At 35.7% G+C, this 19,931-nt stretch overlaps 2 protein-coding genes across 2 annotated transcripts; both read right to left on the minus strand.

The window, feature by feature from the left end:
- Positions 1-11,872: 11,872 nt before the first annotated feature.
- Positions 11,873-12,879, minus strand: LOC137397208 (uncharacterized). Its single transcript, XM_068083496.1, has 3 exons — positions 12,732-12,879; positions 12,192-12,359; positions 11,873-12,076 (listed from the first exon to the last, which is right to left on the minus strand). Exons 2-3 carry the CDS (start codon positions 12,333-12,335, stop codon positions 11,873-11,875), a joined length of 348 nt encoding a protein of 115 aa, XP_067939597.1. The 5' UTR covers positions 12,336-12,359; positions 12,732-12,879.
- An 81-nt stretch (positions 12,880-12,960) lies between these two features.
- Positions 12,961-14,873, minus strand: LOC137397210 (uncharacterized). The gene is made up of 8 exons (XM_068083497.1): positions 14,739-14,873; positions 14,495-14,604; positions 14,263-14,400; positions 13,952-14,073; positions 13,589-13,740; positions 13,364-13,497; positions 13,094-13,258; positions 12,961-12,991 (listed from the first exon to the last, which is right to left on the minus strand). Exons 1-8 carry the CDS (start codon positions 14,871-14,873, stop codon positions 12,961-12,963), a joined length of 987 nt encoding a protein of 328 aa, XP_067939598.1.
- Between the last annotated feature and the right edge of the window lie 5,058 nt (positions 14,874-19,931).

The raw sequence follows: 19,931 nt of genomic DNA on the forward strand, positions 1-19,931 counted from the left end.
CTTGAACAATCGGTGCAGTAAGATGTGGCTTGGCGTTTGTGTTGTCGTATCTTGACGCAAGTGTCACAAAGCCTTGCAGCATCAACATCATAGTCATCCAATGATTCGGGTGACATCTTATACACCTTCCTAAAAATCATGGTTTATACATAACATAATATAATTAGATAATGAACTATTCTCAATTATCTAAAGTTAATTATTAAAGACTTAAATTTCGTTGCAAGTCAACCTTTAAAGACGTGAATGGTTTGAGAGTTGAACTAATAAGCAACTAGAGACAAGAGTTCCAATGGAAATTGTAGTCTGTCCAATGATGATCACTCTTTCCAGTGAATTAAATGTACAAAAATCATTTCAATTAATGTACAAACATCGTCTCTTAATGGTCAATTATAAATGTGTGTGACTGATCACATGGAATTAATATACTCGTCACTTAGGCCTAATATTAAAATATCTGAGAGACAACTTTAATAGGAATGGCCTTCTAGAACAATAGCAGGGCCCAATCAATCATTCTAAATAGCTTGTTCACAAGCGTATTAAATATGTACAATGTTAGCATCACAGTACCTTTGAGTATGACCTACCCGCAGCTTTGAAGCCCGCACCAGCAAATCTTGTTCTTTTCATAGTGTGATGTGAGGCATGGCATACAGTGTATGTGGCCGCAAGGTAGTCGTTTAGGATCAACAATTTTTTCATTTCTCAATCCACAAAATTCACATTCAATATCACGAGAAGCAGAAGCCATTGCTAAAATGAAATGACAAAAATATATAATAATTAAATTTGAAAATTTCTATTGAACCTACAAAATTACACACTAAACAATACATTATAAGATGATAACGGTATAAATGCTGTAGACCAGCTAATGCTTAATTGTTAGGAACATTATTTAGTGCCACTTATTATGTACAATACATCGGATGAAGCATTTCTAAAGCACCTAAATAAATGAAGTCATAAAGTTTACATTTAAAAATAAGATTGTGACATGCAACATCATTATTATATCATGTAAATAAAAAGATCCAAGTGATGACTTGTCATTCTGTAGCTAAGAGATTCATGATTGGTTCACCACATGACAAAACAAAGGAAATGGCTTAAAAAAGCAGTCTTCAAAAATGTCAACTTCTCACTGTCTCTAGCATGAGGCTGAATTAAAACTTCAACTTCCTTGGTCATATTCTCCTACATAATACTGCTATATATCCCTAGAGCGGAAGCAGTGGTTTATTAGTAAAACCAAGTTTTACCGCCAAAGATAACTTTAGTTAGCATAGTTTTATGGTATCCCTTACTATAGAACTAAGCTAGATAGATACGTTGATAGAAATGTCATCATAACATGGTTTATAGTTGACACTTTTACTGCTTAAATAGCATAAAAGTCGGTATCACCTTCTAGCATAGAATGTTGTAATAAAGAGTAATATAGCAAAAAGAACTGCTATAATATCTTACTACACTTCGAATCACACATCGTTAACATCTTGAGATCAACAATAGTCTATCCAGATATTAACCACATATCTATGCTCTCCCACAACTCATCGCGAGTATCACCTATTACATTAAGCGATCAAGCAACTTAGGATAACTCAAAGCAGAGCACACTAAAGCTAGTCATCGGTTCAGATACAATCAGTTCTACCTAATAATAATTAATTAGCAGTTTAAATGCTCTTAATATATTAAATAAATAGGCTCCAATAGATCATATCTTCTTGATTGCGCAGTGTGAATCGAGCATGGCCGTACGCCAACATTGTCAGTGAGCAGAAGTTATCGTAAGTGATTGGCCTGCATTAGCACAGATTAGACATGAGCATGTGTAACAAAATTAGCTTAAAGCACGTTTTACTGAGTAAACAAGCTCCATTAACTGCATACAATTAAATTTAGCAGCTTAACACACAATGGAACATGATACTCACTATAAAATTCTCCAAAGTGAGATAATTACGATGAAAACGCTACTGTTCGCGAACTAGGAAGTTACCGGTGTGGCCCTCCCTTCTGCGCGCGCATTTCACTGCGCACTCGCAATATCCGGCAAAACACGTTTCGTTTGCGCGCTTAGTAACAGTAACGAAGCGTTGTAAAATCTGTCAAGCGGAAACAGATGGAGCAACATAAATGTTGATATTTGCAAAGAGCAGACAACTACAAATTTAAAAATATCGCAAATCAAACCGAGTACTTTTTGAATAGAAGATGCGTTGTATGATCCGTGGTACCTTGTGGAAAACATATTGTAAAATATGACTATTGATTATCACAGTAAAGATTACTCATATATATATATATGAAAATCAAGGGAGGTATTGTTTAGCCGTTGATACCCTTACAGAATGAATTTATTCGCTGAGTTATATTTCGCGAAAATTGTCTTTTCATGCATATTCGCGGATGAATTTATTCGCGGCTGAAAACTGCCGCTCTCTAGGAAAAGTTAACTCTATTGCGGCTAGTAATAGTTATTACTACGCATGCGCACACCGCGTATTCCGGTTTATATTTAGCTTACAACTGCGGGGCGATCATGCTATTCTACGGTAAACAATTTTTGCTGCGTCCAGAGGTTTTCACGAATATTAATCGCTTTGGAGGCCTTTGATAAGCCAACAACTTGCGGTAAGTAATGAGTTTTTACATTTACCAATTTAGTAGAATTTTACTTTGGTTCTTCAGTAAAACGCAATACTACCGTATTTTTTCCATCCCTACTGCTTCATTAGATGTTTTAGTGTGAGAGAGAGAGATTTTTCATCATACACCGAAGAACAATGACTGCAAGGGTGGTAGATGTCATTCTTAGAAGATCACCAATCATTCAGGGGGATCTTGAAATTGAGGTTGAAGTGACCGCAGCTACTTACGAGAAGAATATATCTGTTTTCAAAAAAGGAATAAAAACGCCTTTACGAGCATAAATATTTGGCCAACCAGCAGAACTTTGCAATAGTAAGCCACGAGAAGAGTTCTGATGATAACTTCCTTACCAGCCATGTAGTAGCGAGAGAATCGCCTTCAACACCTACCCAAGACAGTGACAGCGACAGATCTGCTATTAGTAAAATAACTAGTCAGAAAGCACCATTACACGCTATTATTCACATATCAAGAGTACCAGTTTAATTTTATTTCTAGACAAGCGCCATATGGACTAAACTGTTTATATTTACTCCATTCATCGTTTGTAAACTTTTATTTGTATTTGAAATGTTTTATTTGTACACTCAAGTTTGTAATAAATTATAATATATCTATACATGAAATAAAATATATAATTTAATCATGTTTGCTACAGCGATATCAAGGAGTTGTTGTCGATAAAGGGGTCTAGGTTGACTGGTTGCCTCTCTGCCTATATTCCTGCCTTGATGAATATTACTATTTGTCTGTAGTTTTTTGTAATCGGGGTAGGTTGTTTCATTCTCAATCTGCAGTAAACACAAAAAAAAAAAATTAGCGAGTGTTGAAGAAGTACAAAAACAATAGCTGAAGTATTTGATGAAAGCGATCAGTTTTTAAACAAAATAATTAACTAATGCAGTTGATTATGGAAAAACGTATCTGCACTGCAAATCAAATACATACCATAATGTCCAGATCATGATCGTCCTTGACTTCGGTATTAGAGATTGATGAAGTTGATTCTAATGTAGAAAGACTAGGAGAGATTTTTTGCTATGCTGAAGCCATGCCGAATAACTTGTAAAAACTTTGAATAATTTTGTAAAGTTTGACGCAATGGCAATAAAGCTCGAAGCCTGGCGATGATTTTAAAGAAGTTTTGGAACTCGGCTATGTTTAGTATTTCTGCCTTGCGGCTATTTTTGCGATGACGCCATTTTGCATATTTTGTGACAACCTCGAATAATTTTGTAAATAAATGTGATGCATTGCCAATGGTGTTAGCTCAAAGCTCAGGCAATGAATTTAAAAATGTTTTGGAACTCAATTACGTTTAGTATTTACAGTAAAAACTAGGCTAGCGACTAGTTTTCAATTTGATGCAGTAGTTATTCTCTCTTGTGATTAAAAATAGAACTAATTATTCACTGAATTTAATAATTCACGGGATTGACTGTTCGCGAAATTGCGAATTTTTATGACCAACGAATATTTTCATCCTGTAGGGTATTTTCCGAACGTCATGTTATGAAAAATGCTGTAAGATGAGCAGTACACAGTCTCGCCTCCCATAATATTGACGTAAAGATATCTGCTACGCAGGAAACGCCTAATATTGAAAACAAAAAAATGTAGTGGAGTCGAAACAATCTTTAGTATTGCTCTAGCAAACTTCAAGGCTTACGTGTAGCTGCTCTACTTTTAAGCAGGGTTATTCTAGAAGATCCTACAACCGAGCTTAAATAAGGAAAAATCTGGTTCCTATCAAAAAAGTCCTGCGATCTCGGTGCACGGTATACGGTATATACGGTAGAAGAATTTATTACCCTAAAAGTCTCACAACAACCCGCTTAATCTCTCTCACTCCAATCCTGTGTGTAATTGATATAGGAAATGATAAATAACCGTAATTTTTCCAGAATAGTGTATCATCTTTATTTTGCTACTAGCCCGAGGTGAGATAAGTAGTTAGTGAGTGGAGATTTGTTGTAAAATAATAAACCAACACCAAGTCTGGCTTGCATACAGGCTAGACCAATAAACCATCCACAGAAGTAGAGCAGAAAGTTCAGCAACAATTGTTATTGAGCTTGATGCTCTTCTTCTGTGATAGGTAGGTCCTCCTGAGTGGTCTTATTGTTTACTAGGCTTATTTATTTTTGAGAATTTTTATATTACGAAACATTTACGTCAACATCCCAAACACCCACCTTCTTTTTTCTTGTTAATATTATCGCTTGTTGTGTGACAGACTGATTGTGGTGACAAACCTTTGATCATGACTGTGTAGACTTATTAGGACTAAAGGTTAACATAAATCACAGTCAATCAATAATCACTATGTTTCCATGATGCGCAGTGCTTCGGAGTTGCGCTATCTCCAAATCATGGAAACGGCGTCTTCGCACTGAAATCACTGCGCACTGTTCAGTGCGAAGCCAGTGCAAATTCCCAGCAAAGAAACAGCAACTGCGCAGTGGCTGCGCATAGCTCTCATGCCGTGGATACAGATTCTTCAAAGGCCATAAACTAGTACAAAGGTTGTCCTGCTAATCTTGTTTTTTTTATTCTTCCGATCTTCTTTCACTTAAATTTAACTAAGGTCTGCATTCACGAGGATGACGAGGTGATTACTTTCCTGGACTTTGTTATCGATGCCAACACATTTCGAAAAATAGGTGGCAAGTCCAAAATTAACGTATAAATAATATATTACTTAAAATACTTATTAAAAATATATTACTTTGTAAAAAGTGTGTTAAGGTTTGTAAAACCTTGTGAATGTGTATTGTAAATAAAAGTATAATGAGGACAGAATCATAAAAAGACCGTTTATGACGTTCGGTATCCGTGATCGATTCTATTTTTCCATCAGGCGATTCGATTTATACAATTTCTCTTCTCTGGCTAATTTGCTGAAATTCTGAAAACCACTGCGCAGCATGGAAACGTACAATCCCCTCGACTTTGGAGGGGGGCTGCTTCGCAGTACTGCGCACCATGAAAACATAGTGAATCAGTACAGGCCCTGGCAAAAGTGGGTGCAATGTAACAGTAATTATACCTTGCACAACATTACCCACTTTAAACGACTGCATCTGTACCTTTTTTATCTGTCAGCATCACTCGTTAGATTAATGTTGCATTTGCCAGTAAATATGTAATAAGCTTTGATATTTGTTGGTAGTAGTCTGAGCTAAATGCTGGTATTATTTCCTAAAGTACTGTTACAGTACCGATTCTGTTTGTTTACAGCTTGAACACGGTTGTTACTCCATTACAATGTAGGCTACACAGTAGGCTACAGACGCTCAGTACTTTAGATAGTCTTCAATCATACATAGAAGAATGTGAGCTGAGACACATGATGAAGCATGTGGTCGCACAGCAAGACAAGAGCTTCACTGCTCCACTCAATGCCGGTACGCTCTTAACGTTCTGAAACTGGTTACTTACAGGCTTTAAATATACTTACAGGCTATAAATATATTTATATATAAATATATATAATGTTCAATTAGGCCTGCCTGGGCTATCAGGGAGTCTGGAATGACAGATTTTATTACATGTATAGCAAGCTTTGTGTTTTTGTTTAGTGATATTACGCTAGGCTTTTTCGGTTGAGTTACTAATAGCGTATGAGTATCTAATTAGCGTTTGCATGGCGCAATGTCATATTATGCTTGCTCTTGCGGCGTTGTTAGTATGTGCTCCAACTAGTCATTGACTACAGGCTAGGCTAATGGCAAATGGAAAGCAACCACATTACCTGTCCCAGTTTATAAGCTGATTTTTAAGACTCGTGCAATGTTTGGCATTCTGCTAGTCTCTATATATAAAACTAGCTGTACCACCAGGCATTACCTGGGAAATAAAAAAGTCTTTGGACCGGAAATTGATTTGTATTTAAAACATAACAACAATTCTCCTTTTTACTTTCAAACTACATACCATGAGAGAAGTGTTTTGTATAGTTGAAATAAATTAGGAGACAAATAAAAACAACTGTAAACGTTTTAAGACTTTGTCAAACAAATGTGCCTTTCAAGCTAGTAGCCTGGCATATTGCCAATGAAAATTCCACTAAGCTAGTTAATAATATTAGGCTTGTAATGACCTAAAGCCATGACTTTGTGCCTGCATTGTTGTCCAGCTCAGCTGTTCACATAATAGCTATAGCCATGATGACTACCAACAGACCAACATATATACAGGCACACATATATACTACCCTGTTGTTTTTGTTTTGTATGAGCGTGGCAAAAATCCTTGAGTTCGTGACCCGGCTAGCCCGTGATGAAGATATTATATTGTCCAGTCCATGATTTGCTTAACCTAGCTTTCAGTGTATATATTCGATTCATATCCATTGATCTCTCATTTGTTTGTAGAAAACCAGGGCAGCAAGATGACACTGTGACTTAAAAGTTGACACTGCATGGATACTCAGAATATTTCAGGTGTCAGATAAAATTTTTGAACTAATAGCGAAGATCGACAGCTGTTATTTAGCATCATACCCAAAATTTCCTTTTAGGAGCAAATATTGTGTTGATGACCAATCCTCAGATGCAAAACTTCAAAATGTGTTCATTGATTAATCTGAAAGCTTTTTGTTCGTGGAGTCAGCATAATGATTTGATTACTCTACCATGATGATGGTTTACTGTTATTATAAATCAGCTTGAGAGTTTGACAGATTTGTAACCACCAAATAGGACCACATAATGTGAAATATAGCTGGTACGATGAGAAAAGAGAAAACTTTCAATATGACTAACATGGTGCAATAATAACAAGCATGGCTGTGACAGAAACTTAGTTGTGTTTGAACAAAACTGAAGTGATTAAAGCCAGTTAATATAAATCATAGACTCAGGACCAAAATGTATCTTATTGAAAGTTTTGGTAAATATTGTCAATTCATTAATTTGACTCTATGTGTATTCTCATATATATGTTCTTGTTTATGTTTTATAGATATTCTTGGTCCATATTCTCTTAGAGATACCTTGTGTATATTTTCATAGAGAGTATTTGTGTATATTTTTGCAGATACTTTTTTTGTACATTTTCTAGATATTCCTTGTGTATATTTCCATAGATATTCTATCCGTACATTTTTATAGAAAATCCTTTGGTATATTTTCAAAGAGGTTTTTAGTGTATGTTTTCATAAAGATTCCTTAGGTATTTGATAAAGATTATTTGTGTATCATTTTATAAAGAGTCTTTATGCATACTATCATATAAATTTCTTTGTATACTTACTCAGAGACTCCTTCTTTATATTTTCACACAAATTCCTTGGGTATATTTTCAGCAAAATTAATTGTGTTTATTTCTATAGATTTTCTTAAAGAATAGAGAAAGCATAATATTATTATGCTTTATTATTTATCTTGAGGTGTTGAATGGTGTTTTAAAAAAAGAATCAAGGAGATTGACCAACCAGAAGCTGAGATATAGCCAGCCAAACATAGGTCTACCAAAAAACATAAGTGTTTTGGTGATCCTCATATTAGCATAAAAATATGACGTATGAAATCGACTTGTGTGCCATTGGTCAATCAAGCCAACTAATGCGCGCTCCTATAACAATCACAACGGTTTAATTGGTTTAATCGTAGAAAGAATAGACTAATCAAATTGGGCCTAACAATCATTGCTCCAAAGATTCCGAACCAGTCCCTCTGACGTGTAGATTAGTTTTAGCATGAAATAATTACACGCATCTATGATCTCGCAGTATCTCGCTATCTTGGTAGTCCAGCTCAGTTTCGTTGTTCTCCCACTTGGCTTCCGTGTTCGTACTCGTCGTTAGCGCAGCTCAGATTTTCTAATTTATACCTGTTAAATGGCTGGTTTTGAGCCTAGAAAGCGTGCTGCTGAGCCTGACAGCGAGGAGCAGGAAGTAAAAAGGAGGATCGATATGCGAAATTTGGTAAATATAATGATCAATCTTTCGCTCTGCCTATAAGTTAATATCTATGACCATGTTGTTACATTCAATACTAACGATAAATGTATGGTATGCATTTTAATAATCATACATACATGTCATATATATATATATATATATGAGCGCTATCTATCACGAATGTCTAACATCATTGATCGCTATTGCAAAATATTTAAGTATCACTCCTACCTGAAGGTTTGTTAAAATCAAAGCTGTAGATAGTTGACGGTGCTCTCATTGAGCTTATTGTATAATTGTTTGAGACTTGCAGTCCTTTCATCATTCTAGGTCAGTGTTAAGTTTGGCCACATGAAGTGGTGTACGTGTGGCAGCTGTACGCTGCAACCCACCCCGGAAATGAATCGTTGCTGTTGGAGCCACAAAGGTGCACGGATGAAGATGATGGGGAAGACCTTCCTATGCTTTACTGACAACCCTGCACTAGAGCAGCTGACATCTGAGGCAGTGCTAGAAAGTGCGTACAACCACTATCTTGCTTTTCATGGTAAGAATAAAAATTACCATCTCATGTTGCATTATAGTTGCAGGTTTCATCATATACCAAATACATTACTAGTTGTTGGTCTATGTCATAGCATTATGGATGGTCGACTTACCTTTTAATAACAATATAATGTTTGTTTATTCCTTTATTGCAGAAGACATGTTTCCAGAAAACCCAACCCAGGATGATTACAGGCGCAAGGATAGGTTTAGTGCCTACAGATCGATTGTATTTTGGTTGTTCTCAGGCCTAAAGAAACGGGACAGACGTGCCCTGCCTGCATGTGTTTATCAGTATGTGAGAAAGAAATTCCCCTTTATTAATAATAATAATGATGACGATGATGAACCTGATTCACTTTTGTTCAGCAAATTTGTTTCGAGGTGATTATTTTTATATTTATCTCTAGTTTATACATATTTTATGCACACAGATGTTTATATATAAATATATAATCATTGTAACCAATCTCAGTCTTTGATGATTCTTTATCGCTTCTTAGCCTTTTTCTTTGGGATGATGAGCACCTTGGACGTTGCAGTTTTCTTAACTCTTGATTTCCTAGCTGTGCCTCTTTTTGTGGTCTTAGCTGCTACCAATATTTTCTTAGCTGCTGCTGAGGTAGCTTTCATCTTCCTGTCAACATGAACAATATCGATGCAAATTTCATAATATTCATAGCATGCCATCAGCTCCAGACTGGAATGGACAATCAAACCATGAGCCATCTGGGTTATATTTAACCCGTCCTCCGCCAGAAAGGAGAAATAAAGCCCTGATGGCCCAATAACCGAACCTTGACATGAACAATATTAGTGCAAATTACATGTCATAGCATGCCATTAGCTACAGACTGGATTGTCAGGGATTAACGAACCTTTTCCTATTAGCTTCAGTGGTAGCCATTGTAACATGGTGTGGCTTTCGTATCACTCCCGGTCTGCTCTTCTGTCTTGATATTACCTCCTCCCTTGTTAACTGGGATCCTGTCGAGGCTAGTGTTGGTGGTATTATGTCTTCTAGTGGAATAGGCTTTGTTCTGCTTTGCAGGTAGGATTCGAACTGTAGAAACATCCTGTCTCTGTATGCTGGTAAAAGAAAGCATTTTCCTATGTTAATTGAATAGAACAGTGACCACACCACATATTTCTTAGTAACCTTATTTCTTATAACCTTCTAAGTTCATATAATTATGAGACCTCGTAAGTGCGGTATGCATAAAGTGGCAATGACCAATGATGTTTCTTTTGGATGAGAAGAGATTCTCTGGTCTTTTCCCATTGCCCATTTTGAGTTATTGTGGCCATGAACATGTTGAAATATTATACCGATGCAAAACTTTGATAGCCGAAACTCACCATATGTTGGTGGCACCCTCAAAGGAATTGAAGTTTGCTGTTGTTTGGTAATCTTCTTTCTAACAATTTGCTGCCTTACAGTCCCATCCTTGTTGATGATGACTGGCCGATTGACATCCTCGTTATGGTGCATAACTGTCAATTGAATCCTGTCACACCAAAGAACACAATGATTCATAGAATATTCAGTAAAACACACTGGCACTGCATATACCACTACGACAACATTAATTTACCATCAACATTTACAGCCATAGTAAAAGCATTTATGAAGCAAAATATGTACAATGATGCAACACCTTGGAGCAGTAGGTGGGCAATGTTTTGTGTGCCCTGTTTGTGGTTGGACAAGGGCTTGCCTATCTCAACATAGGGCCAAGTCCAGGTTACAGAATAGTATTTTGTTCATGCATTTACAAACTGCTATGACTGGATGACCTTGAGTCAATATCATACAAACGTGATACCATCCACATTGCTGAATTTACCAACAGATGTCCCTGTATAGACGGTCAAATAATGCTACACATTTGTGATCTACATACCTTGACTGCATACCAGAGTATGAGAAGTAACTCATCTTTGGTGCATTTCTGTTTAGTTCGGCATGATAGCTCTCGAGGGCTGCCGTGTCTGCAGAGCTGGCTCTCATCACTGCCTCAAGAATGTCTTTTTTGTGCACCACAGGAGTTAGGGCTTGATAAATACCTTTCCACCTAAAACATAGCCATATAAATAAGAATTTGTAGGGTTATTTAAATCATGTGTCTGTTTGACAATGGATTAAATGTGGATAAGAAGAAATGAATTATTGAGGCAGCTAGACTACCTCACTGTCCTGTGTTATTGATTACCATAAATATGTTATTATATCATATCTGTTAGTTACCTTTGAGCAGCCAGTCTATTATTTCACCATTACCATCAACACCAGACAAGTCGTCATGCGGACACTCTTTATAGTGCATATTAGCAGGAAACTCGTGGATATCCTATAGCAGAAGAACAAAATATGTCAATGCTTCAGTTTAATAGCAAGTTAACCAATTGAACACCATCACTGATGATACTGGTATTTTGTGGCCTTCTGCAAGTACGTTCAGTAAAAGTAATTGTTTTGGCCTACAACAAATTTACCAACCTGTAGATGGGATAAAACACTTTTCCACATTTCTAGACGAAGAGGGGAGTTGAGAGGCGAAAATTCAGCGCAATGGTACACATGACTGACCACAGGCTTGATCCAGTTGAGAGTTTTTCTCAGCGACACAATCTTACCAATGTCTAGCATTTTAGTCTTTAGTCCTACAATCGTCAATCAATCATAAAAGTGATTCCATCTGGGTGAATGAAACAAAGCTAAATTAAAGTACCATCACAGTAACCAGCTCCAGTCTAAGCTTTATGTTTACCTTTTGCAATATGCCAAGGGTCAAATGTATGTGTAATGCTAGGCAAATTCTTGGCTACAAAGGCATTCACAGTTTTGTGCCGGTCCGTGACTAACTCTCTTATGCTCAAGCCTGCGTCTAATACCTCTCCATGGCATCTCTTGAGTCCCTCTAATTCCATAGCGTTGGAGCTGGATACCTCTGTTACCTACATACATAAAACAACACCAATCCATGTCATGTAGGAAGTTTAAATGCACTGTAGAGTGTGACAATATGCTGTTATTGTCCCCTGAATTACAAATTGTTTTAACTACCTTTACTAGCTTTGCTGATAGGATGAAGTTCGTCTCACAATCCATCAAGCTATAAAGCCCATATATGGCAGAGTGCCCTGCTGTGTCACACCTTCCATCTCCTGCCACAACCACAGGTCCCCTCACCGTCTTCCACAGATTAATTTTCATGGCAGAAAATTCATCTCTAATGATCTGAAAAATTTCATACAATATGATTGCTCAAAACATTAATGATACTGGGACATATATTATGACAGCTCAGAGACCAATATAAACGCCTTGTATTTTGATCAGACGATGACTGTGGACACAATAACTATATTCCATGTCCATGTATATTATTACATATGGATGTGTTGTATGACAACAGCATTCAAATCAAATTTAGCACATACAATAATATCCATCTCAGTATTGGAAACATGTCTAGGTTTTTGGGCGGGTGAGCAACTACACAAATCCACCACACAATTGTGTAGAGCTGTGCTCACAATAACAACTGTGCCAAAGGGAACACATTCATCAACCCAAGTGCTGTATATATGGTATATAAATATACCCTACCTGGTGCAGATAAGTCCTCTGGTAATAGTGAAGAGTTTGTACCGTCGGTACACAAACCTTCAGGGAACTGAGAAGCCTTAAAGACTTTGCTGGCAGGGAGCCTGTGAATAGCACTGCAGCAGCTAGAAGAGCATTGATGGATGCAGCTTTCCCTATCATATCACAAGTTGACCATGTTCTGCAGAGAGACCAACACAAACAATATTATGACGATTTTAGCAACACTGGTTTAGCTTTGGTTGGCGAGAGATTTTGTGGCGCTACAAGTGTAGCGCCACAAAATCTAAACCAGTGTAGCTATGAAGAAGCGTTTAAACTACAAAATCTAATATTCACAATGACGTGATTTCCGCTCCACTAACCTTGTGTGCATGCAAAACTGACAAGTGATGGTGAATGTGAGGGCGGCACCGAGTCTTCTTCCTTCTACATCACAAGACTTGGCACACAACATGCAAACTCCCAGTAACTCCGCCAACTTTCTTACGGACACGATAACTTTTGGCTCATCAAACCAAGTACCTCGGCTAAGAATATAATACATGAGTTTACGAACTACTATGTGGTGCCAGTGTGTATGGCAATTATAATAGGCAGCTGATATGATGTTGATTAACAATGGTGTAAGTTACCCCTGACTGAACATAACCTCTTCTGGATCCTGGTCATCATCTCCACTATCTGGCTCGTAGTCAGGATCATTCCCATCATTATCGGGATCCTCTTCAGACTCACTGGATGAAGGGGCCACTGAGCTTAACTCATCCTGTGAAAGCAAGAAAATGACAATAGGCCAGCTGAATGAATATAAGCTTAATTTGCAACTGTATATAGGTGTAAGATTACCTCCTACCTACCTCACTGCCAGTGTCATAGTCAGATGAAAATTCTTCATCTGAAAATCCATCAGATTGATTTGCTGCGAAAAGTGGTGGCGCATCGATTAGATTGCACTGTGTTGCAACAGACCGTCTTTTACATCTTCCAAGACGCTTCCCTGTCTGAGTTCCTGATGTAATGAAATAATAGGTCAGGTTTTCAGAACAAATGAGTATAGTGTTAGTGTATAGTGTCAGTAGGTGGACTTGCAATCATGAATAAACAACCACATCCCTTAGCATTACATGAGGCATGTTAGTGTGTGTAAATGGTATACATAATATTTCGGTTCTATAAGACTCAAAACAGCCATAACAACATTTTGTATGAAGGACTCTTACCTGTGCAGTTACTGCTTGCTGGTAGAGATACAGCCTCAGTCTCAGGCTTAGAAAGTGTCACCCCAATTGGAAAAGAGCACCAGGGTTTAGGTTTGACAACATGGAAGGGTTTGATCTTAGGTCTGTGAAAGAAGGTGTTATAACAATAGGCGTCTACCTCAACTGTACAAATGATAGTTCAGATTGTCAACAAGTAGGAATGACTGGATGCCCTTGTGGTTGTGTATTGTTAGTTAGTCGTGATTTTAACAGCTTTATAAAGTTTATTATTGTTCAGGCAAATGATTTATGTCATATAATATTAGTAGTACTTCTCTAGTGTCAGGTCTCGGATGATAGCCGATCTCTCTCTCTTAGTTAGTTCTGTGTCATCCATGCGCTCAATGACAGATGTAGGAAGGGTGGCCTGCACCTGGATGGTTGGCAGTGCATCTGGTACTAAATGTGGTCTGATTGGAGATAGAAAACATGGTTAGTGGCGTGTAAAACATTTGTTATGGTTATAATCGGCAGACAAGAAATTGACATATCAATCATTCTTACCTTATATTTTCCTGAGGCATCATCACCATCATTTGATAATTAGAAATCATATCAGGTGCAAAATGATTCAAGCAAAGCTGGCTTGTCTTTGTTCTGACAAAGTTCTTTACCTTAATTCACAGAAAGAGGTGTTACTAGTTTAAATCACATCATAACATGGCCCACAAATATAATTTGCCAGCTCAAGGAAATCATTGCTAGTGCTGGGGTTAGGTTAACAGACATAGGACGGCTTTTGACATACCTTATCCAACACGAATTTAGTCCATTTATTGGCAACCGCCTCATTCTTTGGCCAATGAAATAGCCTCTCTGTGTTCTCACAGAGAGCAGCAACACAGTGAGACCGCTTAGACTTCTTAGAGCCATAAGTTGCCATGGTATCAGTGTCCAACAGTATGGTAAGAAGCGTACAATGTTAGTCTAAAAAGATAAGAAATCATTGCTGAGCATGATATTCATTGTGACCAGCAGAAGAATATCATTTGGTTTCATTTACATCTCCCAGCAAAGATCAGCAAATTATATATATATATATATAAATCTGGTAACAATGAAATTGCTGGTAACCACTTCAGTCTCAAGTGTCAAAGCACTTCATACTCAATTTGATTACCATGACCAAAAACTAAATGGATATTGATGATAGTTGGGTTTAGTTCAGTAAGTAATATATTAAATGATAATATATGAACTTCAGCATAAGTATCTGCATAGTATTTTCTTCAATCAATCATCAATCGCGATTATCATTTGGAATTTTCTACAAATTATATTAATTACATCGTTAATTCTATACAAAGTTATATTATTATTTTGTACAATATGCATTATGATTATATTAATTAATCATAAAAAACAATTATAGATAACATAGACAGAAGAATCAAATCAAAAGTTGTTTTCTTTTCTTACGACAAGAGCAGCACGGTCAAGTTATTCTTTTCAAAAATATGGATGTAGTGAACTTACAGTTTAATTAACAGTGACAATAATCCTAAAAATCAACTGAATGCTGCAGTAGGTACAAAGATGAAGAAGGAACAAAGATTTACACCCGCGTGTCTTATTCGACTGGTGAACAAACTGCGAATAGCGGATATTGTAAATTATAGACCGGCATAGACTATACACGCGCCGTTTGTTCAACAGACGATCTTCGGTGCATATAGAGTTAAAGTTTGAGGCACAATAATCAAAATATCCTCTTCTGTTTTGACAAATCATGGCAGGGGGTTGTGGGCAGTTGCCTTAACCACACAATGTTTGCTTGATTTTTTTGAGAAACCAAAGCTAGTCTGTAAATTATTTACTACCGCGAGAAGCGTTTCGCATCTCACAGCCTAAAACAATCAGTATACGCAATGGAGGTAAGGGTGCGCAACTCCGGCACATGTCCAATAAGTCGATTTTATACGTCACAACTTTTGGGGTTTTCGAAGGGTTTTTCCTCCGATTCGTTTTTAGGTAGACCTATGTTTGGCTGGCTATATCTCAGCTTCTGGTTGGTCAATCTCCTTGATTCTTTTTTTAAAACACCAGTCAACACCTCAAGATGAATAATAAAGCATAATAATATTATGCTTTCTCTATTCTTTAAGTGTATACTTTCATAAAGATTCCTATTGTATATTTTTAGGGAGATTCCTTGTGCATGTTTCCATAGAGGTATTTTGTGTATCTGGTAGAAAATTAAGGTTTGAATATTCCAGGATGACTAAATTCTATGTTTGATATAAACATAAAAAAGCTATTTCAATATCCATTTACCATTTGGAAAGCTCAAACCCAGTTTTAAAAAATTCAATGTGTCAGCCTGCCTAAAGTTGACTTGCTGACAAGTCTGCAAAGTATTTGAAAGTTGAGTCTGAATTCCAATTATCATAGTGGACAACCACTAATAAATGTGCTAGCAAACATTCATAAACAATTTTGAAGGTCCTATTCAGTTGTCATAATTAACCAATAATCAATAATAATCAATAATCAATAATAATCCATTATTTAAGTGATTCTTTAAAGTAAACTCTCACCAGCCTTACAATATCTCCAAAGATTTTAATTAAAATGTCGCCGGATCCCACTTCATTTTGTCTCTTTAAAAATTAAGACGGAAAAATAGCACTATTAATAATCCAAACACAATGTTGACCCATAAATCAAGTAATGTATTCAACAATACATTGGTATTTTAATATAGCATATTTAATAGGAACATAAAATAATCCATTTCTTTTACTGAATTTTGCAAACTTAACTGAAGATAAGAAAGTAGATTACTTGTAGACCACCTCTCATCAAAGGTAGTTTAATGTATGCTCCAAATTACAAACAAATTAACATGCAGATAAAAACACCAAATGCGTTCAATACATATCATGAAAACACATTGTGCACATTCAAGTATGAATAAATGCATATGGAATATTAATTTTCCTGTCGATTTAAATCAAGATAAACTTATATATGTTCTGTCAATTAAGATCATTGACCAAAAATTTTACTGTGCAGAAGTTAGCCTTATTTTTTCTAAATAGGAGAATGGTGAGATGTACTGTAAGCATGCATGTTTACTTTACTATTCTGCTGCATTAAACCAACACTTCAATTACAATACTCATTTTACATTTCATAGTCGAGGCTGGAGTTTAGGCTCCGTGTTTGACAACTAATTTATCCAACTATCAGTCAAATCTGAGGTATTTAAGTTTGAAGATGGCATTCATCATCTGAGCCGTAACAAATAAACAGCTTGATGTTTTTGGGTGGTACTTATTGTTAGTGTGGTGCTCACATTTCTGTTCCTAAACAAGTTAGCCATACTTATTAGCATGTCTCTGTCAATTGATGGATGTAAGCAGGAATAATCTGACTAACTCATATATTTGGCAAATATCTAACAATAAGACCCAGCATGGACTGTCTTAGGATGTATTTAAGGAGATTTTAACAAAACTAACCATTAGGAAACGATAATGGTTTGTTATGAAAACTAGTACAATAGCAATATACATGTGGTTTGGTATAATATCTTATGTAATACCTGTATGCACAATTATGCCATGTTACAGCAACGTGATTCAACAGTGTAGCGGATAGCGCGGCTGTTTGGGAATATTGATACCAGGGTCTAATTTCAGTGCAGTTCAATTTTCTTTTATCTTCTCTCTTCTGTCTTAGAGAATGTTTTTTGAGCAGATGAATGAACATGGCTCTTATCATAGTAAATAACGCTATAAGTCAAGTGTTGATAGACAGTGACACCTGATAAATACAGAGTCTCCATGAGTGCATTCTTAAAGTCTCCACAAACTCTCTTCTTCTGTCTAGTTCATAGATATATAATGATTAGTGCTATTTAACTAGTAGGTTTGAAAGCTTCAAAGCTTTATAGACTATAGTTTGCATTTTAAAAGCTTGTGAAACTATATTTTAATAACTCGTATACATTTAGCAAACAACTTTGTGAAATAACAAAAGTGCAGTAAGGCTAAACGCTTCAAAAATCGCCAATACAGACCAGAAGTATCAGTTTTTAGGCTATGAACTATATTAATGAAAGAAACTAGAGTCAATTATTTTTTGCACCATAATAACCTAACAAAGCATTAACCGGCTACAAATTACATTTTATTAAACTTTCATGTTTGCAGACATATTAAAAATACAATATATAATGAAATAGTGCCCCGGTAACTTTATTGTAAGTTTATGAGCTGCCAAAAATGTATTTTACCACTAAAACTGTATTTTGAACCACTACACCATGTAATTTTGTTTGTTTGTTTGACTTATTCAAAATAATTAGCAATTGCAAATTTATATATATAAAAAAATTATTATAAAAATAGTAAATATTTATGATTTTCAAATGCAATGCTTAAACTAAGCTAGCTAGCGCTTTCATGAAAACCTTACCAATTATTTCTTTGATAATTTTAACTTTTACAAAGATTGTCAATAATTAAATTTTCAGGTGTTGTTACATGTATTCAAATTTTGAGGGAGAAATATTCTACTGTTCTTAAAAGAAATAATATTAGCTCTCTGGGTAATCGGTCTCATTTACATAATAAACTTAAGTTAAAACTAGTGTAAGTATATATTAAACAAAATATATTATCAATTGCAGTGATAAGAGGTATTTTCACTCAAGAGAATTATTCCACCTCTTGAATATCAACCGTTTACTAACTCTACCAAACTTCATTTCATCGGCAGCTTTTTGTTTTGGTAAATTAATCTCAGTTAAATTAAAAATTTGACTATAAACCAAAAGTAGTGTAAATACATATTTTGAAAAAAGGAGAAAAAATTTTCTTATTGCAATAATAACATGAATTTTCACTCCACTAGGGGCAGCAGAAATGCCAGCTATTTCTGTTAACATTAATGTAAGTTATAAGTTCTTTATAGGAGGTGAGCAAAAGAAGAAGCTGTCCATTAAGACACGCTGAACAATAAAAGCTGGTTTGTAATGTAATATTTAGTGCAGCACTGTATCTCAACTACAATAATGTTGATAAAACAATCATGATATTTCTTATCATGCTTCTGATTCAGTTATGGGCTTATTTCTTTTCATGTATACATAAATGTATAGCCAATATAGGGACTAGTAATTTGGAGTTGGAATACTTTAAATTTGGCACTTTCCCAGTATAACGGTTATGAATTCGACTGTTTATTATCATATACTACTATTCTGGCAATCTCAAGCAGTGTTATGGTTGCTATGTGTAATAATTATGTGCACAACTATGCCATAACAATTCAAGGTGGCTGACCGCTGCAGTGGTTAGCTTGCCATTCTGCAAAACTTAATATTTGAGTACAAATCTTGCGCAACACATTTTTTCTTAACACAGTAGGTTTTATTGTGGAGAAACAAACAGACCTTGTAGCTTTTTAGCAATTTTAGGGAGTGTCACTTTTAAACAATAGTTAATCTAAATTACAAAGAACTAATATCATTTGACTGAAACCCTCAGTATATGAATGTTTGAAGTGTATGGAACCCTCAAAGTATACAAAAGTGATATCTTAGGTTTGGGAATGCAGTAGTTTTTTTAGTTTTTCCTTATCAAGTTCATAATTAATGATAGATTTTGTAATTTATTAGTCTGAATTTTAAGTTAATGTTGCACTTTGTAGTACTTCATGTATACAAATAAACTGAATCTAACACAGTATAATTATTATATATGTACATGTGAAAATAACAACAATGTCTAGCTAAAAAAGTATTTCTTATTCTAATAGATTTAGTAGTTTTCTTCCCTTTCTGAAAACTGTTTTAGAAAAGCCTTAGATGTATATACAGTTGGGAAGGAATGGGCCTCATCTAGTGTATTAGTGTAGAGTAAGCTTCATACATATACTAGTATCAATGTGCATGTAACTGGTTAGAGCTATTAGTGACAGTAAAATATAAAAC

This window comes from Watersipora subatra, chromosome 5 (genome assembly GCF_963576615.1).
Source record: "Watersipora subatra chromosome 5, tzWatSuba1.1, whole genome shotgun sequence".
NCBI classification, from domain to species: domain Eukaryota; kingdom Metazoa; phylum Bryozoa; class Gymnolaemata; order Cheilostomatida; family Watersiporidae; genus Watersipora; species Watersipora subatra.

What these genes read in the sequence shown, in the direction of transcription:
- LOC137397208 (XM_068083496.1), bottom strand. Translation starts at nt 12,335, where the DNA reads ATGAAAATTAATCTGTGGAAGACGGTGAGGGGACCTGTGGTTGTGGCA. An exon ending in TCATCCTATCAGCAAAGCTA is followed by an intron (nt 12,077 to 12,191) that starts GTAAAGGTAGTT and finishes TTATGTATGTAG; the next exon opens with GTAACAGAGGTATCCAGCTC.
- LOC137397210 (XM_068083497.1), bottom strand. Translation starts at nt 14,873, where the DNA reads ATGGCAACTTATGGCTCTAAGAAGTCTAAGCGGTCTCACTGTGTTGCT. An exon ending in AGCAAGCAGTAACTGCACAG is followed by an intron (nt 13,741 to 13,951) that starts GTAAGAGTCCTT and finishes TCATTACATCAG; the next exon opens with GAACTCAGACAGGGAAGCGT. An exon ending in ACTATGACACTGGCAGTGAG is followed by an intron (nt 13,498 to 13,588) that starts GTAGGTAGGAGG and finishes TTGCTTTCACAG; the next exon opens with GATGAGTTAAGCTCAGTGGC.